This window comes from Varroa jacobsoni, unplaced genomic scaffold (genome assembly GCF_002532875.2).
Source record: "Varroa jacobsoni isolate VJ856 unplaced genomic scaffold, vjacob_1.0 scaffold_1303, whole genome shotgun sequence".
Lineage (NCBI taxonomy): Eukaryota > Metazoa > Arthropoda > Arachnida > Mesostigmata > Varroidae > Varroa > Varroa jacobsoni.
Genome location: NW_019214205.1, coordinates 172,813 through 189,701, shown reverse-complemented (window position 1 = coordinate 189,701; position 16,889 = coordinate 172,813). Strand labels below are relative to the sequence as shown.

Here is a 16,889-nt window from a genome sequence, read left to right as displayed (position 1 = left end):
ATGAGAAGTTCGTTCCACAAGGATTACAAATGTGCATATTTATACACAAACAGACAAAGCGACGGACGGACAAATAAGGAGCTGCTGTGCGTCAAGCAAAAGCATATTGCACATGCTCTTTCCTAGAAGAAGTACTGTCTTGTGTTCATACGCGCTGCCGATCCCGGCGGTGACGGTGCTCATACGTGGTCGACCGGGATCATCTATAACTTATGACATTTTCAGCAAATTGTGTACACAAACCAACAATGGTTTCTTGGACAAAGACAGTAACGGCGCTGCCTTGCCATGTGTTGACGCTCCTTTTTCAATGTGTCTGCCGCTCGTGTTTTACGTAAGGCCGACAATAAGTATAGATACGGTCTATGGTGTGCCGTAGGCCGTACTTATCTGGTAGTCTCACAATAAGGCTCCTTTCAAGGATGAACCTGTGCGAACAGAAGCTCTAGTGATCACCGGCTATAGGACAACATAACAGCATAGCATAGGACAGAACTTGTCGAAAAGTTTTAAAAAAATCATGAAACAAATTTTTTTTTTAAGCAATTTAAGTTAAGTTCACAACTGGTATCATTCTACTTATACAAGATACTAGAATTTATCAAGTTGTAAAGGCATACAATTACGTCAAAGTCACTCTACTATGGATGAATGTTATTTACGCAACGCACCCCAGCGTTCAGATAAACCCAATTTTTTTGCATGCAGATCACAATCGAAATGAGTTGAAATCAATAAGGATAACCTAGTTAACTACAAAGCAGTTTATATTTCACATAAATCGCTACTAACTACGTTAAGTAGACAAATAGTGAATAAAATATTGACCATTCTTGATTGTTCATAGTGCTTTCAGCTTGTCCTCTGGAGCCCTATCGTGCGGAACCAAGCGAGTAAAGGACGACAAAGTGGTGACAGAGTCCATAAATCGTGAGGGTAAAAGCGTATGCCAGCTTTAGTTAGGGGATAAGACGGAGTATATAAATAAGTCCTTCCTGATTGCGCTAAGTTTTTGTACAAATACTTCCCTCAGCCGTCCTTCCCTTCCATCATCTTCTTGAGGCGGCGGGGAAGAAGAGAAGATGCGAAGCTCTGACGAATCGCCGAGGCTTTCGAGAACAGCCATTTTATATTTTGTAGAACAGTGCACTTTGGATAATGTTCGTCTATAGGCTTTTTTTGAAGCGATCAAAGGGTAGTGTTTTTCCTCATGTTGCTAAATAGACAACATGTCCCCTAAGAAATAAATAAAAAAGATATCGATGCCATCTCTAACGCCATGGCCCTACGCGATGTTGGCTACCTGGAAATACGTATTTTTATTCAAGGATGAATTTGTAGGATGGTAGGATTACAAACTGTCTAGGTTATTTTTCGACCCTTCGATCAGAGAAAGAAACTTGATAAGCTAAAGAAGATTAAAATTGTAAAATACGTTTACGTTTTTGCTGTCGTATGGCAAAAATAATGAGTTACCTGCTGATACTCTTTGGTATAAAATAAGAATCCAGCCATGATCGATTCTCTCGTACGTTAAGTGTATGGTGTTTGGGAAACGTAAAGCCATGTCACTTGTAGAGCATCCGATATGCCTCCTAACATTGAAGTGTCAACGATATAGAGTAATTCACGTTTCCTATATCGACCCATTATTGCTTAGCAGATGAGTAAAATCATCGAAGCAATCAAAGCTTATCATAATTATTGAATTTTGTACGAGATATGTAGAAATGACACTCTCGTATTGAATATACTTAAAATCAATGTACGCTTAACAGCCCCCATCACTGCCTTTTCCTTTTATCCAGCGAGGCATAGAATGAGGTGACCGTGTGTGTATGTGCATGCCGAGTAGCCTCTTCATTTAACGGTCCAACGCATTTCCGCCCCAGCCCCGTGCCGTTTCCCCAATCTCCGCAGCCATAGCGTCCTCTACTCGGCTCTTCATCTTTTTGACAGAACCACAAAGGCGACTGGCCCGGTTAGGCCTACAGTCGGCCAACTTACCTGTATCAGCATAACGTTTTATTGGCAAGGTCCGCAGCTGCATTAGCTATTGGATAAAATAGTCATGTAATTTGTAGCATCAATCGGCTACGAGCAAAGCTTGCTGACCAAACATCAAGACGATCATAGGCCACGACGGGGCGCCTTCTTAGATTTTATTTAGACCCTTTCCGCAGGGGGTCTTCAGGCGTCCTACGGTTGGTTCTCGAGGCTGTAGAAGTTGGACATCAGAAGCGCGCCGTGGCAGGCACCTGCAGTGCTCCCCACACCTGTACACTGTCTGTGCCTTGATTGAGGCTTTGAAGTCTGAACCTGAGGAGCTTAGATACTGCCAACACGGAGCTCAGGAGTGGCTTGTGAGAGGGGGAAAGTAAAAGCACGAGGCAATGAAGCGCGTCTGCCGCATGAATGAGTTCTGCTATTGTGTATCGTTTGATGGCAAGTACTTGAAAAATCCGAGTATAAGAATCAAAAGCCTTTGTCACGTGCATTTTTTCAATGGGCTTTTAGCCTTATAATGTCGTTCCGCAGTTGTGCCCGTAGTTCGAAACTTCACCAATTGTTGAATAGTTAACGATAAGCCATGCTAGGTCATGCGTTCTGTACTTTGATCTATTCGGCATGACGAATTGCTTCGATTTTCCGCTAAAAAGCTTCCATTGATACGGAAAAGTGAGCTTAGTAAAAGTGGCTGTTTAAACTTCAGTTAGGATAAATCACAGCTGATCACAGATGTGGTGAGCTAACTATTATTGGCGATTATTTGCTTTTTCCTCACATATGGCAAAAAATTCATCTCGAATCGTACCCGAAGCTCTGACTGGTAGGATTTTTTGTCGACTTTGAAGTTTTTCGCTCCCACAAAATACCTCTCTAACAATAGTAATCACAGATAGTAATAACCGTAACAATATTATCTCGAACAGTAAACAATATCATTGGGTTCCAGCTTCATTATACAGCATCTGCCGTGTTATGCAATTTGAGAAAGGATAATTAAGTAGTCTTTTGATAAAGTAACTTCAAAATAATCATAATTCGCGAGTCATTAAATAGACAGGCTGTTTTGCTCGTCTATGTTAGCTACATTTAAATCGTCTTCCTCCGTGCGGTTTTTCGACGACTTCCGGTACAAGTTCACTCAAACCCAACAGCCTAAACTATTCTGAGAGCGAGAGAACAAGGAATCATAACTCGCACACGCCTGCAGCATCTACAACGACTACGTCGTTCAGTTGATTTTTTGTGCACCCTACTACACTGTTCGACAGAAACGTTCTTTCCGCTTGCGTAGTAACAGATCTATGTAGATACAGGCCCACGTCTGAGAATCTTTGAAAAGAGCCAACTTCCATGTGGTCTGTCTTTCTCGTCCGCTTATGTTTTGCGACGAAAGCTCCGCCCACAGACTGGCCAATCGGAGTACAGCGATTGGACCGCGCCGCACTGCGTGTCCCGGCTACGGAAGGGGGCACTGCTCGGAACGGAGTGGTTCGTTAGAAGAGGAAGAAGATTCGCAGGCCAGCTAGGAAATGGGTTTCTGCACAGCGTTAAAGAGACTACTGATGCTAACGCACTGTTGGTGCGGAAAGCAAAGTGTACAGAGGGATATCTTTGGGAAGGGCCACAACGGCCACAAGGGCATGGAAAACGACGGGGCAAAACACAGAGCAGACGAAAACGAACAAGAAATAGAAGCGGGAAAAGCAGACGACAGTTAGACAAAACGGAAAAGACGACGAGGAAGACGAACCAGCAAAATGCAATAGGCAGACTGAGCGGGAAGTGAAAGGCAAGAAGCTGAAACTATTCTTGGCACCGCTGCTACCCCCGTTGCGGAGCAAAGTCCTGCTCCAAAGCAAGCGGATGAGTGAACCAGAGCGAAGGAAACCCGATGTTGTTACCCTCCTTAGAGACCATTTCTGCTGCGTAGTAGTTGCCACCAGCACCTTATGGGCTGAAAGGCAAGGGGCCGAAAGGCCGATGGACATGAAGGAACCCGTCACAAGGCAAACTTGGCAAGGCAAAAGACGGCCGGTTGTTACGGGCGAAAGGCTCGACCCAATTCGGGCAGAGCAATGCGACACTGCCATTGGTACTGATGCTGTCGAGAAAGACACATTGAGCCGTGTGGGATTCAACTTAGGTGAAGGATTAGAATATTCTGTATATATGTATATGGCTGACGATGAGTGTCCAATGCTTAAAGATGTGATGCAACGCCGAGCTAACACACCAAGGAACAGGAAGCGCCGTTTTCGAAAACAAGTAAATATGCTATGGACTATACATAGTATTAGCCCTTGACATGGTCGCTTGTTTCAACGTACATGGGACAACCACGTTTTTAGAGATAGCAAAGTTAAAAATCAGGCCGAAAGAACGCTAGATATAGTGATGTAGCTTGTAATATTTCTAGCAAACAATCAAGCGAATCGTGTCGGCTGTCTCGTATCTTTCGTTACTCGATTAGCTAGCGTCATAAACGAAAAAGTAAACTTACGCTCTTGAATGAAAGCATTATAATTAGACAGGCAGATACCCAGACTGAGAGTCATATGCGCCTATGCGAAGCATATACCTTGCGAATAGGGGACGCCTTACTCATTTACATCGTCGGAAGTACTTGACCAGCAGATAGTTAAAAGGAACTGCTTAATGAAGCTCATCTAGCCGTTTCTTGACTGGGAATTGATTTCTGCATAGCATCTGCCTGCTGCTAACGTTAGCCTATATTATTTTCGAGACATGTTTATGTTACGAAGAGCCGAGAGTTAGATCTGTCACGTACTCCCGAAATGCCCTTGTTCTAACGCTAGCTGCTGGCTGCAAGCGAGTGTAGCTCTAGGTACAATTGATTTATCTGATGAGAACAGTCGGCGATCGTAAGGAAGGTATGAGGAACATACATACATATCGTTTCGTCTAAGTTACTAAGACGTGTATAAGGTACAAGGGGAACGAGTAAACCCCCACTAGCGAGCGAGACAAAGAGAATGCGCGGGACCGAGCGATTCAGACCAAATCCAGCAAATTATGATCCTCATCATCGTTCACCCCATGGACCCTCAGCCCCCGTATGCCTCCGCTTGCCAAAGCCCAGGCCGTTTCCCATACTATAGACATGTGTCCTTACTGTGCCTTCCCCTGCTACAAAATGCGATCGCAGGTAGTTGCTGTTGTAGTGCCATGAGGGGGTGAGCAAATTTGCTTGCCCACCAGTCGATAATGTTAAGCTTGTTAGATTTGCTGGCAAGAAAGACATGGACTTGTCATCGAGGCGGCCAATTCGATTACAGGGCTCCCCACCGGAGTACCCATAGGCTCTCCGTTTCCTCCACGCCTCCTGCTCGTTTTCCTCCGTCTTCCTCGCAGGAACACTCCTCGCTCCAGCAAACCTGGCGCCCAGGCCTGGTATTCCAACTTCCTTCTCTCTATTCGTCTCTCTCATTCCTCATTGCGCATGATTTTTGTACCTAACCTCTACCCCCACCACGTCTGTTCCCTTCCACTACCGCCGCTGATGGTGCACCAGCAGCATTCTATCGAATGTTGCCGAGTCTTGGTCCTCGTTTGTCCCGTTCGTTATTTCGCGAAGGCAGGGCGAACTCAAAGCTCGATATAAACACTTGCTTGTACACTGTGTGTGCGATGCTTCCAAACGTGGTGCGAAGTAAACGATTCATACATTTCAACAAATAGATATATAGATCAGATATCGGTAGTTATCATTTCTAATTGAGGTATATATATATATATATATATATATCATGTTAACATCTAAGGGTGGGACAACGTCTAACTTTATTTATTACACATGTGGTAGCAGTAACGGGCATCTTGAATCATCTGTCTTTAGACTTTTTTGCTTCAGTCAGTGACTGAGACAATATGGAGCATGGAAATACAGAATATATATTTGTGTATCGCGTTTGCGTTCTTTATTTCTGCTTAACAACCTTTCAGCAATTATTGAAAATGATTCTGTTTTTTTCTAGCCTTTTATTAAATTCAAATAGAAACTTACGGCCTTATACGGCCCCGTAAGGTCTAGGTTCGAATCCGGGCATAGACACACTTTGTTTGGCGCTAGAAGCCAGCCGCGTGACGAAATGCTTGATGGCGACATCGGATACAAAACTCAAAAAATAAAGGCCTATACAGGGATCCTGATAGCTATAGCTTATGGGCAGTTTCTAGCTAATTATTGGACGCGCAACAAAATGTGTATGTGGTTAAATACAGTCAGCCACGCCACCTAATGCCTAATGTCCACGTTTCTTAATTTCAGGCTTATCTCGCGGTTTCTTTCAAAAAACCGCAATTGGTCCTCTGTTACAAATTTGTTGAGTAACGAATCGAACTGACACCCGTGAATTTTCGTATTGTTCGGCTGATTAATATAGAGTTATTACAACCAAAGACTATACAGTATTACAGCAAGACGAGAAGCGCAGGCGTTAACCAAAGAATTGGTTACTAGCCCTCTGTATCCAGTGAACTACGTATCCAGTTAGGACAAAGCTACTGCTTAGGCCTCGTTGTGCGGTTTCGATGGATTCGGTGGCTACTCAACCGCACCAATCGAGGAGGGGGAACAGGGACGTGGTAAAAGGATTCCGCCAGAAGAAGTCTTTCGTAGAGCGCGGACGTCGGGCAGCGCCTGATTAGGTTAGACCAAAGAGCAGCGACGCGGAAGATTCGCACCCTTTAGTTCCTGCGACGAGAGAAGCCTCTGTCCTCGGTCACAAACCGATGCACCCTTACAGTTCGTCTTTCCTCCTGTTTACCCCAGCTTTCGTTTGTCGCAGTCAATGGGAGCTGGGCACAGACCCAGGACAGGCCCACACGCCTAAGAGTGCTAACTAGAAGTCAGCGATGGACAATTGTTTAACTAATCGATAACTGTTTCCAATTTCAATGAAAACAAAAATAATTCAAGTATTTATATGTACATGCCACAGTTTATCAAAAAACGGAAAACATAGGTATGTTTGCCCAAGTGTATTTATGTCAACATGAATGTGTTTATTAAACGCATACGTTTTTAGGTTCACTTTTTTTTTTCTATAAAATCCTCTACCGGTTCTTTCTTTGGTCACTGAAGCTCCGCTGAGCGTTAGTGCTGCTAAATGGACAGCATGCTGGGAAACACGGCGTTGATTGAAACTGGAAAATTCTATCTTTGAATGGTGCGAAAATACAACGCCTGAATGGCTACTACTTGAACGGATCTACCTATTTTCTACCGATCTATACCTTGCGTAGTCCTGTTTGCAGTAGACATTTCCATCCCTAAAGAAACACGTAGAGAATTTCTCCAGAAGACAATCACAGGTGCAGCACCTCAGACAATCAACGTGCCATGAAACATCGTTGACTCGAAGCTGTACTCGGTCCAGAATTAGTTGACCACATGCACCGCAGAGCGAGTCCTGCTCGGCCTGAAATGAACGGTAAAACAACAAACACATTACCACCGCGGGAGAAACAGTGACATGCCAGTATGACCTTCGTCATATGCTATTTAGGCAATATTTTCATTCGAAGCTATTCGGAAAGCACTTTCAATGTAATAGTTCGAATAGTATTATTTTAGTAGCAAGCCCACATTTACAATACATAGAGTTTCGAAATGTTTCGATGACAGATCAGCAGAAATTATTAAGCGCCTTATCTTAATGAAGCACTACAACAAAAAATAAGAGATCATTACCTAATAACACGCGGATTTTTTCAGATTCCGCAGTGCTAATTATGTACCATCAAGCTTATCTAGCATAGTATTACGTTTCCAGTTTTATGTGCGGTATCGCCGTTAGATATTCTATCCGACGGACGGCTGGCTCCCAGCGCAAAACGAAGTGTGTCTATGACCGAATTTGAACCTAGACCACAAGGTGGCAAATACGTTACTTGGGAAACTAGCACAAGGAGCTGATTAAGCGCACCTAACGGTCATCATCCAAATGATTGGCATCATTTGAAGCTGTTCGCTAGACGTTTTCACTATGTATAGCTTGTTGCAGTTCTGAAGTGTGTAGCTGGGGTCTACGACAATAGAGGAACTATGCGAAACCACACCTAAAAGGCATCCGACAGGGATTCGTTCCGCAACTCAAGAGAACTCTGAGTTGTCGTTGTTACATGCGTTTTTATTCAGTAATTGGAGTTGTTGCTCAATGGTACAATATTGTACAACCTGAAGAGTGGTTACGTTACCGCATTTGCTGGTTCCCTCTATGAAGTCTCTATGATGAGATAAATAGTAACCGCATCATCGTCAACATCTGGCATTACGCCACCGCGCACGAACCGTACCTAATGTTAACCATTTAAATCTGAGCTTATCCGTATTATGTGGTAAAGTTATAATGAAACATCTATGTATTGATTTGATAGTACGCTTGTTACCATCTGTCATGTTTTTACCCCCCGAAACCTATTCCAAGCCCTCCTTCATCTCAATAGGTACGTGCGTAAATAACGATGTTAAGAAGTGTATATCATATACCACTTTTCAATCTATTTACGTTTTGGAGAGAATTTTTGACAAGTGCATGAATTTATGTTATCTTTGTCTCAGATATAAATAATGCATGAACTCTCCCAATATTACTAAAAATATTAATTTTATTTTGTTATTTATACTAGAAGAACGCTTAAAACCACTGGGTGTGCTTCATCAGACAATAGTTGAAAGCCATCTCGCTATTCATTTGAACGCTAGGTCTTGTATAGATTACCTGAAGATGCGAGAATATAACCATAACTTTCTCTAGGCACTATATTTCAAATAGCCGCCACACCGATGCTATCTCTATCGCTGCCGTGTAGGATTATCTAGTTGTATTCGGATAATATACCTGAAATTCACCTTTAGACCTGATCCGTCGCTACGTTCCACAACAATCCTAATTTCTAACTGCTATTGCCATGGTAATCCGTTCATGGTCATGTTTGTTGCAACAGTTAATCCGCTCAAATAGGTAAATGTGAATAGATCCACACAACAAACTACTAATAGATCTGCAGAGAAAAAAGTATTTTCTAGTAATGGCCAGAACAAGTAGATCAAACACATGTGTGTGTATATATATACCTAATATGCAAGAATGATGCTGATCGACTCGAGGCAATTTCCTTTGTGCGCATCCGTTGCATTATTCAACTTCATCCTCCTAGTCGCTCGATCACGCGACGCGTCATCTGCGACTTCATGCTATATTCAAACAGTGTTGCTACTAACATAGGTCGCAGAAGTCGCAAAAGGTCCGGTCACGCCACCTTCTGTTGATTCAGAAAGCCCTACGTCCGCCCCAGCAGTTAGTGGTCTGCTAGTAGCCCAGACTACTCAACCTATCTATATAGATCACGGTCCACTGCTAAGACCGTCGGCAGCTAAAGAGAGAAAAAGGTGCGAGGCGATGCCATGCTAGATATTAGGATACATATGTACAACTTCAACGAACTCTCGCCACCTCAACCGCTTATCGGTGGACATCTCAAGATCAAGTTGCGCACAGTCGTACAACGAGCAAATGAAAGGCGAGCCCATTGATCTTGAGTGACTTCTGCTCCTTGTCTCGGTCCTATCCCCTGTTCTCTCTTTAGCAGGACTTCTGCGAGACAGAAGCCTTGGGTTAAGTGAAGTGTCGCTGCGAGGAAACGAAATTAAACTTTTGTCCTCGAAGCGGACTGCAAGCCTCTCGCTGGCTAGGGGGGTCAAAGCATACCGATATTGTCGACTACGTTGTTTCAAATTTAGTCACACGGCTTGCATATACATAGTGCCGTATGCATACGATATACGACGCATTTGTACTCATACAACATTGCACAGGTATCATTGCAAGTAAATAGTAGGTTGGATTCCTAAAACCTTCAAAGGCGGAGCCCCAAAGCGTGAGCCTGGAGGGCTTTCCAGCCTCTGTTTCGTTAAGTCTTCTCGTTTGTGCCCGCTGGCTAACTGTGGTGCAATGGAAGCAAGCACCAGAAGGTCGAGGTATCGAGTCGGTTGGGCAGCGTGTTGAGAGGTACTTGAGTGCGTTCTCTTGAAAACTTTCTTCCTTGTAGTTTCAGAACTTGATGCTCATACAAACCGCTTACGTCGAGGATAGCGGGGGTACTTTAAACAGGATCAAGCAAACCTTACTGGGGAGGCGGTTGTACGGGAAATGAAGCCAGATAGGTTGGTAGGTAAAAGGAAGAGCTGCAGAAACGAGACAGCTCAGGCTGTCTAACCTCGACTATGGATCGCACGCAGGCTGGTGGGCAATGGGCGAAGGCTGTACGCATCGGCTGATATCCTGTAACCGGATTTCAATTTGCACAGGTTTACCAGGGCGACACGGAGTTGCTACGCGAACGGCCTCAGATAGAGAGAAGCGCTACCCCGTTGTCAAGACGGCAAATCGCATCGGTCGTGAATGACAGAGGGAAAACAAGGATGGCGACAGATATATGCAAAAAACAGAAAAAACGTATCCTTCATTGTAAACGTCATTGCTGGCCGAACTGTTATGAAGATGTTTTGTGTCGTGGACGTTAATCTAGCTGAGAAACTGTGTCCATTTTTACTTTCCACAAATGCTAGATTAGCCATAAGTGAGAGAATATATTTATAAATTTATCAATATAAATGGTAAGCTGGTTTCGATTGAAGGAGCCTAAATGTCCTTAAGTTTAGCTAAATACCATTTTTTCCAGCTATAAAAATTTCTAAGCGTCACGGTATTCCACAACAGATTTTGATAACGCGGTCAAAGTAGTACCGAAAGTGAAGAGTGTAGAGAAGTCCAGCCGTATGTTCCAGCCACATGGTGATTGCTGAGGCTTTTAAGCTACGTAGCCTTTCCTCTCAATGATCATTGTCATTTGCCTGCCTTTTAAAGTATTGCATAGGTAACTCTATGACTTAAACAAAATCTCAACTTATGCAACTCGAATTTATGTAGGTATCTCTTCACGAATTTATTGGCCATAGAACCTCAGAGATTGTATTGTGCCATTTTGATGCTATTGTTAGATGCTGGGGTACTGTATTTGTAATAACAAAGTGCAGTCGGTGCTTCACTTTGAGGTGCTTTGTCGAAGCGGCAGAAGGCGCGTCTATGGGAAGGTCATTGATATTCAGAGACAGAAACTGCGGCAAGAAAATAATAGTACTTTAGAGTCATCAGACTTTGCTTACGGCTTCTGTTGCTCTTATACTCAACCTCCATGTTTCTTCTTGAGAAGCGAAAGTGCAACTGTATCTTGTAGCCTTCCTCAGACTACCGTCATCCTTTGGTGAAGTCGTCGATGTTTGTGCCCCAGATAGTGGAGTGTCGAGTACAATGTCGTGTGTCTTTGGTAGCACCATCATGACAGCTTCTAGTACGACTGCTACTGCTGATTTAGCTTAACTAGAATACTACAACCACCATCTCCGCATATGGGTATTCGTGGGTTTGCCGGGGCTGCGGCCAAACACTACACAACGCTGAGACGAGGGGTGGCTAAAGGTGAGTATCTTGATGTGTGTATGCGTCTGTGTGAGCGGGCCGAGAAGAAGGCTAGGACATGGGCGGGTACATTGGGCCGCTTTGTCATTGCAACGCTGTCGATAATAACGATACCTACGATTACAGACAGGCTAGTAACCCAAAAGAGCGAGCGCGCTGTCGACCTAGACAAGAAGTACAACAAGAGAATAACGCAGCCAGAATAGAGCATGCCGGGGAGTCGTCCGCACGCTTTACAGGCGAGCCATTGTTCTGCATTCATAATCTGAGTTTTCCGAACCGTTCTGTCACCAGTAAACACTCCCGTTTGCTCGCCCTTCATCTATTCTATTTTTCTGTATTTAAATCTCCGAAGGAAAAATACGTATTTTAGAAAGTCTTAATGGTTTAATGGGCGACCAAGGTTTTTTTTCCAGTTAGTTGGCCATGATAACTCCATCAAACGATGCGTGCTTTGTTCCAAGCGTTTCAAAATTACGTTCTTGGTTTTTCATCGTTCAAGATTTTCTGTGGGCCCGTGCGATTGCACGCAGCCACACGCAACAGTTCCGTGAGCTCTGTGATCTCGACAACTATAGAACATGCCTAAACCCACAAAAAGACTGATTTTAGGCTGGTAAATGCTTTCTGGTCGGGCTGCTTCGAGCTGCACCGACTGTACATAAACATCTGCGTGAGTAAGAAGAGTCGTTCATGATCTTGGATGCGAATTGCGGCCATCGTAAGTAATTTTCAACATACTAAAAGTAATTCTATGTTCATCATTTTCTACGAGCATAACTCTACGTATAACGTAGTCACTTACGCAATCAGTTAATCTCACATTCTACTGTAGTTCCCAATTATACCATGCATCCGGTATCCACGAGTCGTTCTTAAACTTTTCGACATATCTCCTTGTGTTTAGCGTTCCTTTCCTTTTATTTGTAAGAGAGGGATATAGTCTAGTAGAAGTCAGAGTAGAGCAAGTACTTGTTGTTGTTGGACGCGTTGGGCTGCGTCGGGCGAGTCAGCAGGAGCGTTGAAAAGGCTGGATGACTTCTCGCGCTCGTTACAACATGTTCATGCACACGTATGTATGCCGATGTCCATCACTTCACTCGGCGGCTAGTAGCAGTTCTTGCGGTTAACTTCGTGTCATAGCCATGCCCAACAGAACGAGAGAACGAGTGACTTTTTGTCGCTTCCAAGGCACAAGGGATAAAGAGTGAGCGCAATGGACGACTATGCTAGGGTCGCATGACTTTTGAACACGAAGTGGAATGAGGGTCTCTGAGAAGCTGCGGCCGCTGCCACGAAGAGCAACTAGCTCGCAGTACTTCACAGCTAGCTCGCGCTTATACTTCATTTTGGTAGTTCACTAACTCGGCCGCAGCCACGGTGTAGTTTATTCTGCTACTCTCCCGTGAAGACTCAGGAAGACTCGATGACTACTCGGAGACTGTCGTTGCATTGATGCAACGACAACGCGTCTGAGCCACTACGACGGAGCCACAATGTATCGAGAGCAAGTTGGCCAAGTGACTTCATGAAGTGGTTCGTCTACTTACTTTGGAGTCTGTTGGCTACATCTAAAGAGAGAACGAGGGAGGGAGTAGTCGGATTCAAGCGGATGTTGTCGCCACATCGTTTCTCTCTCTTAGGCGGGCATCCCTTCCTTCTTGTTCCACAAACAGCGACGCGTCAAGGCGTTAGTCCTTTACTCGCGATGCTCTTTATCAGACAGCGCGCACTACAGACGACTGTAGAACAATCAATAAAGCCATAACAAACTTGCGGTTGGCCATACACGTATTCATACCTATACAGCTATCTTCCTCTTCAGAAAGAGTACTTCGGCAGGCATTGGGCTGCCTTTAGGTTGGAGGTCTTAGCATAAGCATGCACACGTTGGGCTGTTCAATTGAAATTGTAACAACTCCAATTAGTCTGACGGACCTGAAGTGACTTGGCATAAAGGAAAGCAACTAAGACTCATTATTAAAGGCTACATTTAGTGCACTTCTTTCAATGGCCCAGTGTTATGCGCTAATATCGCTATTCCGGTGGGTGGGCGTCACCTTGATTGTGTCGTCACTTTCGCCCATTTATGGCCTTTTTTCTTGAGGTTCATTTTATGTCGATTTCATTTGTACCGCTATCTTGCTGGCTTCTGCTGGATTTTGTTAGAATGAACTAACTACCCAAGCTCAATTTTACGGAAAATTGTATGCAAGCATTTGGATTTGCATTCTCACGCGTGTGATTGGAGGGGCGGCGTGTTTTAACTATCAGAACCGTTCTAAAAAGAAGACTATAAGCTGCTTTACCAAAATAATGGATGAGAACAACACAGCTTTAGAGGCGATTCGGGCATCTTTTTTGTTTTTATCGTTAATGCGGTAAAACTAACTTCCGAAGAGCAATATGCTCGAAGTTTGCTTAAAAAGTATTCACACACATTTAACGTACATTGCGAAATAGTTTCTACTCCAGCAGAAGTTGATCCGAACACTTTTTTGGGAAAATTTGGCAAGTTAAGATCTCGTGACTGGAAGGACACTGCTGCGAGGTACTGTATTTTACGTGCAGTTCGACCAAGCGTTTCCGGTTATTGACGAGTTCAATGATTATCTTGAGAAAATATCGTACGAGATGTTTAAAGCCAAAACTGATGCTAATCTTTAGCTTATTCGAAACTATCGCTTTGAACATCAACTTATCAAGGGGACCCTTGAGGGCTTGAAGCTTTTCCTGAACATTGGCAGGGGCTAAGGGTGAGGGGGCTGGGCTCATCATGGGCCAACGGAAAAGGGTTGACAAAACTGTCACGTTTCAAAGTTTCCTTATTTACCCTTGTTGTTCCACTAAAAACAACTCCCTAGTTAGATGTCCCCAGTTCCCTATCTCTCTAGTTTTCTCTTCCGATTCCCAGCGGTCTAGTTCGTCCGCTGGTTGGTGTTGCGTTGTCTCCGAAAAAAGAGGTGGTACTGAACATCCCTTTCCCCAAGCCCGACTACGTCTATCATCCTTTTATCCACAGGCCCAAACAGATCCTCATGTTGCACTGTTCAAATCAAGCAGCCAGGGGCAGAGACATCGAAATGGGCCACAATACTACTACCACGACTACGGCTATGGCCTATACGGTAGATGCGTCACTACCCAGTCGTCGCCGCCAGACCTGGAACGAAGCAGAGCAGCGCGCCGCTGGGGACAAGAAAGCTCAACGAAAACCGGTCACGTCGCAGACTCATGCTTGTCCTGTATCTTTTCTCGTCGGACTCCGTGCAGCTAGCCAGGAGAACCTGAAACGCAGCCCAAGCAAGCAACGAAGCCAACACGCCTCCTCGCTTGAAATGGAAAAACGGGCCTTTTTCAGGAACACAAATTGCTGTGCGTCCTGCTGCTAGTAGCGCGCGACCCGTTTTAGTAACACCGAAGGGAAGATGACCGCGAGCTCAGGACATAGACTTTGTTGTCAACGAAAACTTATGAACTCAAACACTGGTGCTGAGGATACGGAGGTCGACTGGACTTTTCTTTGCAACAATATATTAGCTAACGAAAAGTTTCGCTCAAACCCAAAATTTGTGTTTTATATGTAGACGCGTTTATCTATGCGTGGTATATGGTAATCTATCTTAATACAGAACGCATGACCTCTGAAATTGTTCTAAAACATATTCCAACATGCCAGATTGTTCTTATTGCATCAGTGCATAGATTATCGTCAGTTCGCACGAGCTACCGAATAAAAAGTCCTCTACCCACAAAGGTATGGTCTTTTATATTTATCAGTTTCAATTAAATGGAGAAAACATAAATACCCTATATAGAACCTACATTTCTGTGAGAAGTAATGGAAAAAAAAAATTTGAGAAACATAAGTAGGCTAATTTTGCTTTGTTTAGGAATCACCACTTTAAGGCCGCTCTTGAAATATGCGGAGGATATTCTGGCGCTCTGTTTTCGTCCGCACTTCAATTGAAAATAAGGTAGCCTAAAAAAGGACTCAGTTATGAAAAGTTTTAGTCACAATACGATTTAAACCAATTTTCAACTGGTAAAGAACATGAAAATCATTCGCAGCCTTATCGCCATGAATTAACTAAACGAAGCTTTATTTCCGAGTGACGTCTGCCGTACTACTGGCTGTAGTTGTTAAGCCAGCATGCGCATGAGCTTCCACGAGCACATACACCGTCATGTCTGTCCAGGTAAAGGATTCCCCAATAGGCATCACGTTATTTACTCAACGGTTTTTAACTTTATTGAAAACTGTCTGCCCTATACCGCAGTGGTATTCAGAACGCTACGCAACAAACAGGTGCACTTCGATAAAGCTCTGTTGCTAGTCTTTGCCACCATACATGCCACTTACGGTTGTATCTAGCCCGTTCGCGTCTTTTACCATCGCCTAACAACCTCTCCCAACGAACGGATACCGCCTCGTCCACTTAACTCCTTCAACCTGCTTCACCTTTAACAGCTCGTTAGGCTCGTGGCAGGACAACAGGGTTAGCTGCAGCAGGCACAACTTAGGAGCTGACAGACTTGAGCTCATACCGATGCAGACGGTGCGGCCGCCCCTAGTGGGCGCGAATGCCCGCAGAAGACTCGTACCTTCTTAGTCTATCTCTTCTTGGTTAGCCTTGCTGTCATTAGTGGCCAGGTTAGTTCTTGTCCTTGTTATTGATTCCGTGGGTGCACTCACCAGGCTGTCGGAGCAGCATGCTCTGCCCTCATCAACCACCATCGCTGGCGGGGGTACGATGTGACCGCTTCTACCCCCTTGTGGTGCGTGCCGCTCCTAATCATGCGACTATAGTGATCGTGATAATTTCCTGCTAGTTAACACCGAGTAATGCTTCGCCCCACAGAGGACAACCCGTAAGCTAATACCCTGAAGCTATGTCAGCTTCTTAAAGAATAGAAGGCACTGTCGAAAGAGAAATCGTTTCTGTTCTCTTCATTACGATTTAGATAATTCTGCAATGAAAGTAATCGTTACCTGCCCTTATGTACGCTGTAAGCTCATTCAAGAGTTCACATTTAGAACGACTGCATAGTAATTAATGCAATTGACATCAATGCAATAGCTAACACATAGATTTTTTTTATTTATTTAATTGAAGCCCATTGGAAATCCCGAAATATGTCTGTACGGTAATAAAAAATCAAAGCTTCGCAGTCATTGTCGGACCGTTGCCGATTGCATTGGCGTTATAACTTGTTTTCTTTATACATTAGGAATATCTAGGCTGAAACAATTTACGAATGGAAGGCGCGTACAAAAACAAACGTTCCAATAGTGACAGTTGTACAGGCGTGAGGCACCTTTAATTAAGACTAATCTGTATTTAATAATATCTATGCCTTAGTACTACCTGAGAT

At 44.0% G+C, this 16,889-nt stretch overlaps 1 protein-coding gene across 4 annotated transcripts in view; it reads right to left on the bottom strand.

Moving 5' to 3' along the window:
- The window catches only part of LOC111268621 (LIM/homeobox protein Lhx9), a 28,089-nt gene that overhangs the window by 8,460 nt on the left and 2,740 nt on the right, over positions 1-16,889 (bottom strand). For all 4 annotated transcript variants that reach the window (XR_002685313.2, XR_002685315.2, XM_022847720.2 and 1 more), the window contains one exon: positions 7,267-7,451. Coding sequence is in view for 2 of the 4 variants with exons in the window: in XM_022847720.2 (XP_022703455.1) it covers positions 7,267-7,451 (185 nt within the window). In the remaining 2 variants the exon portion in view is untranslated. The remainder of the gene's footprint in view (positions 1-7,266; positions 7,452-16,889) is intronic.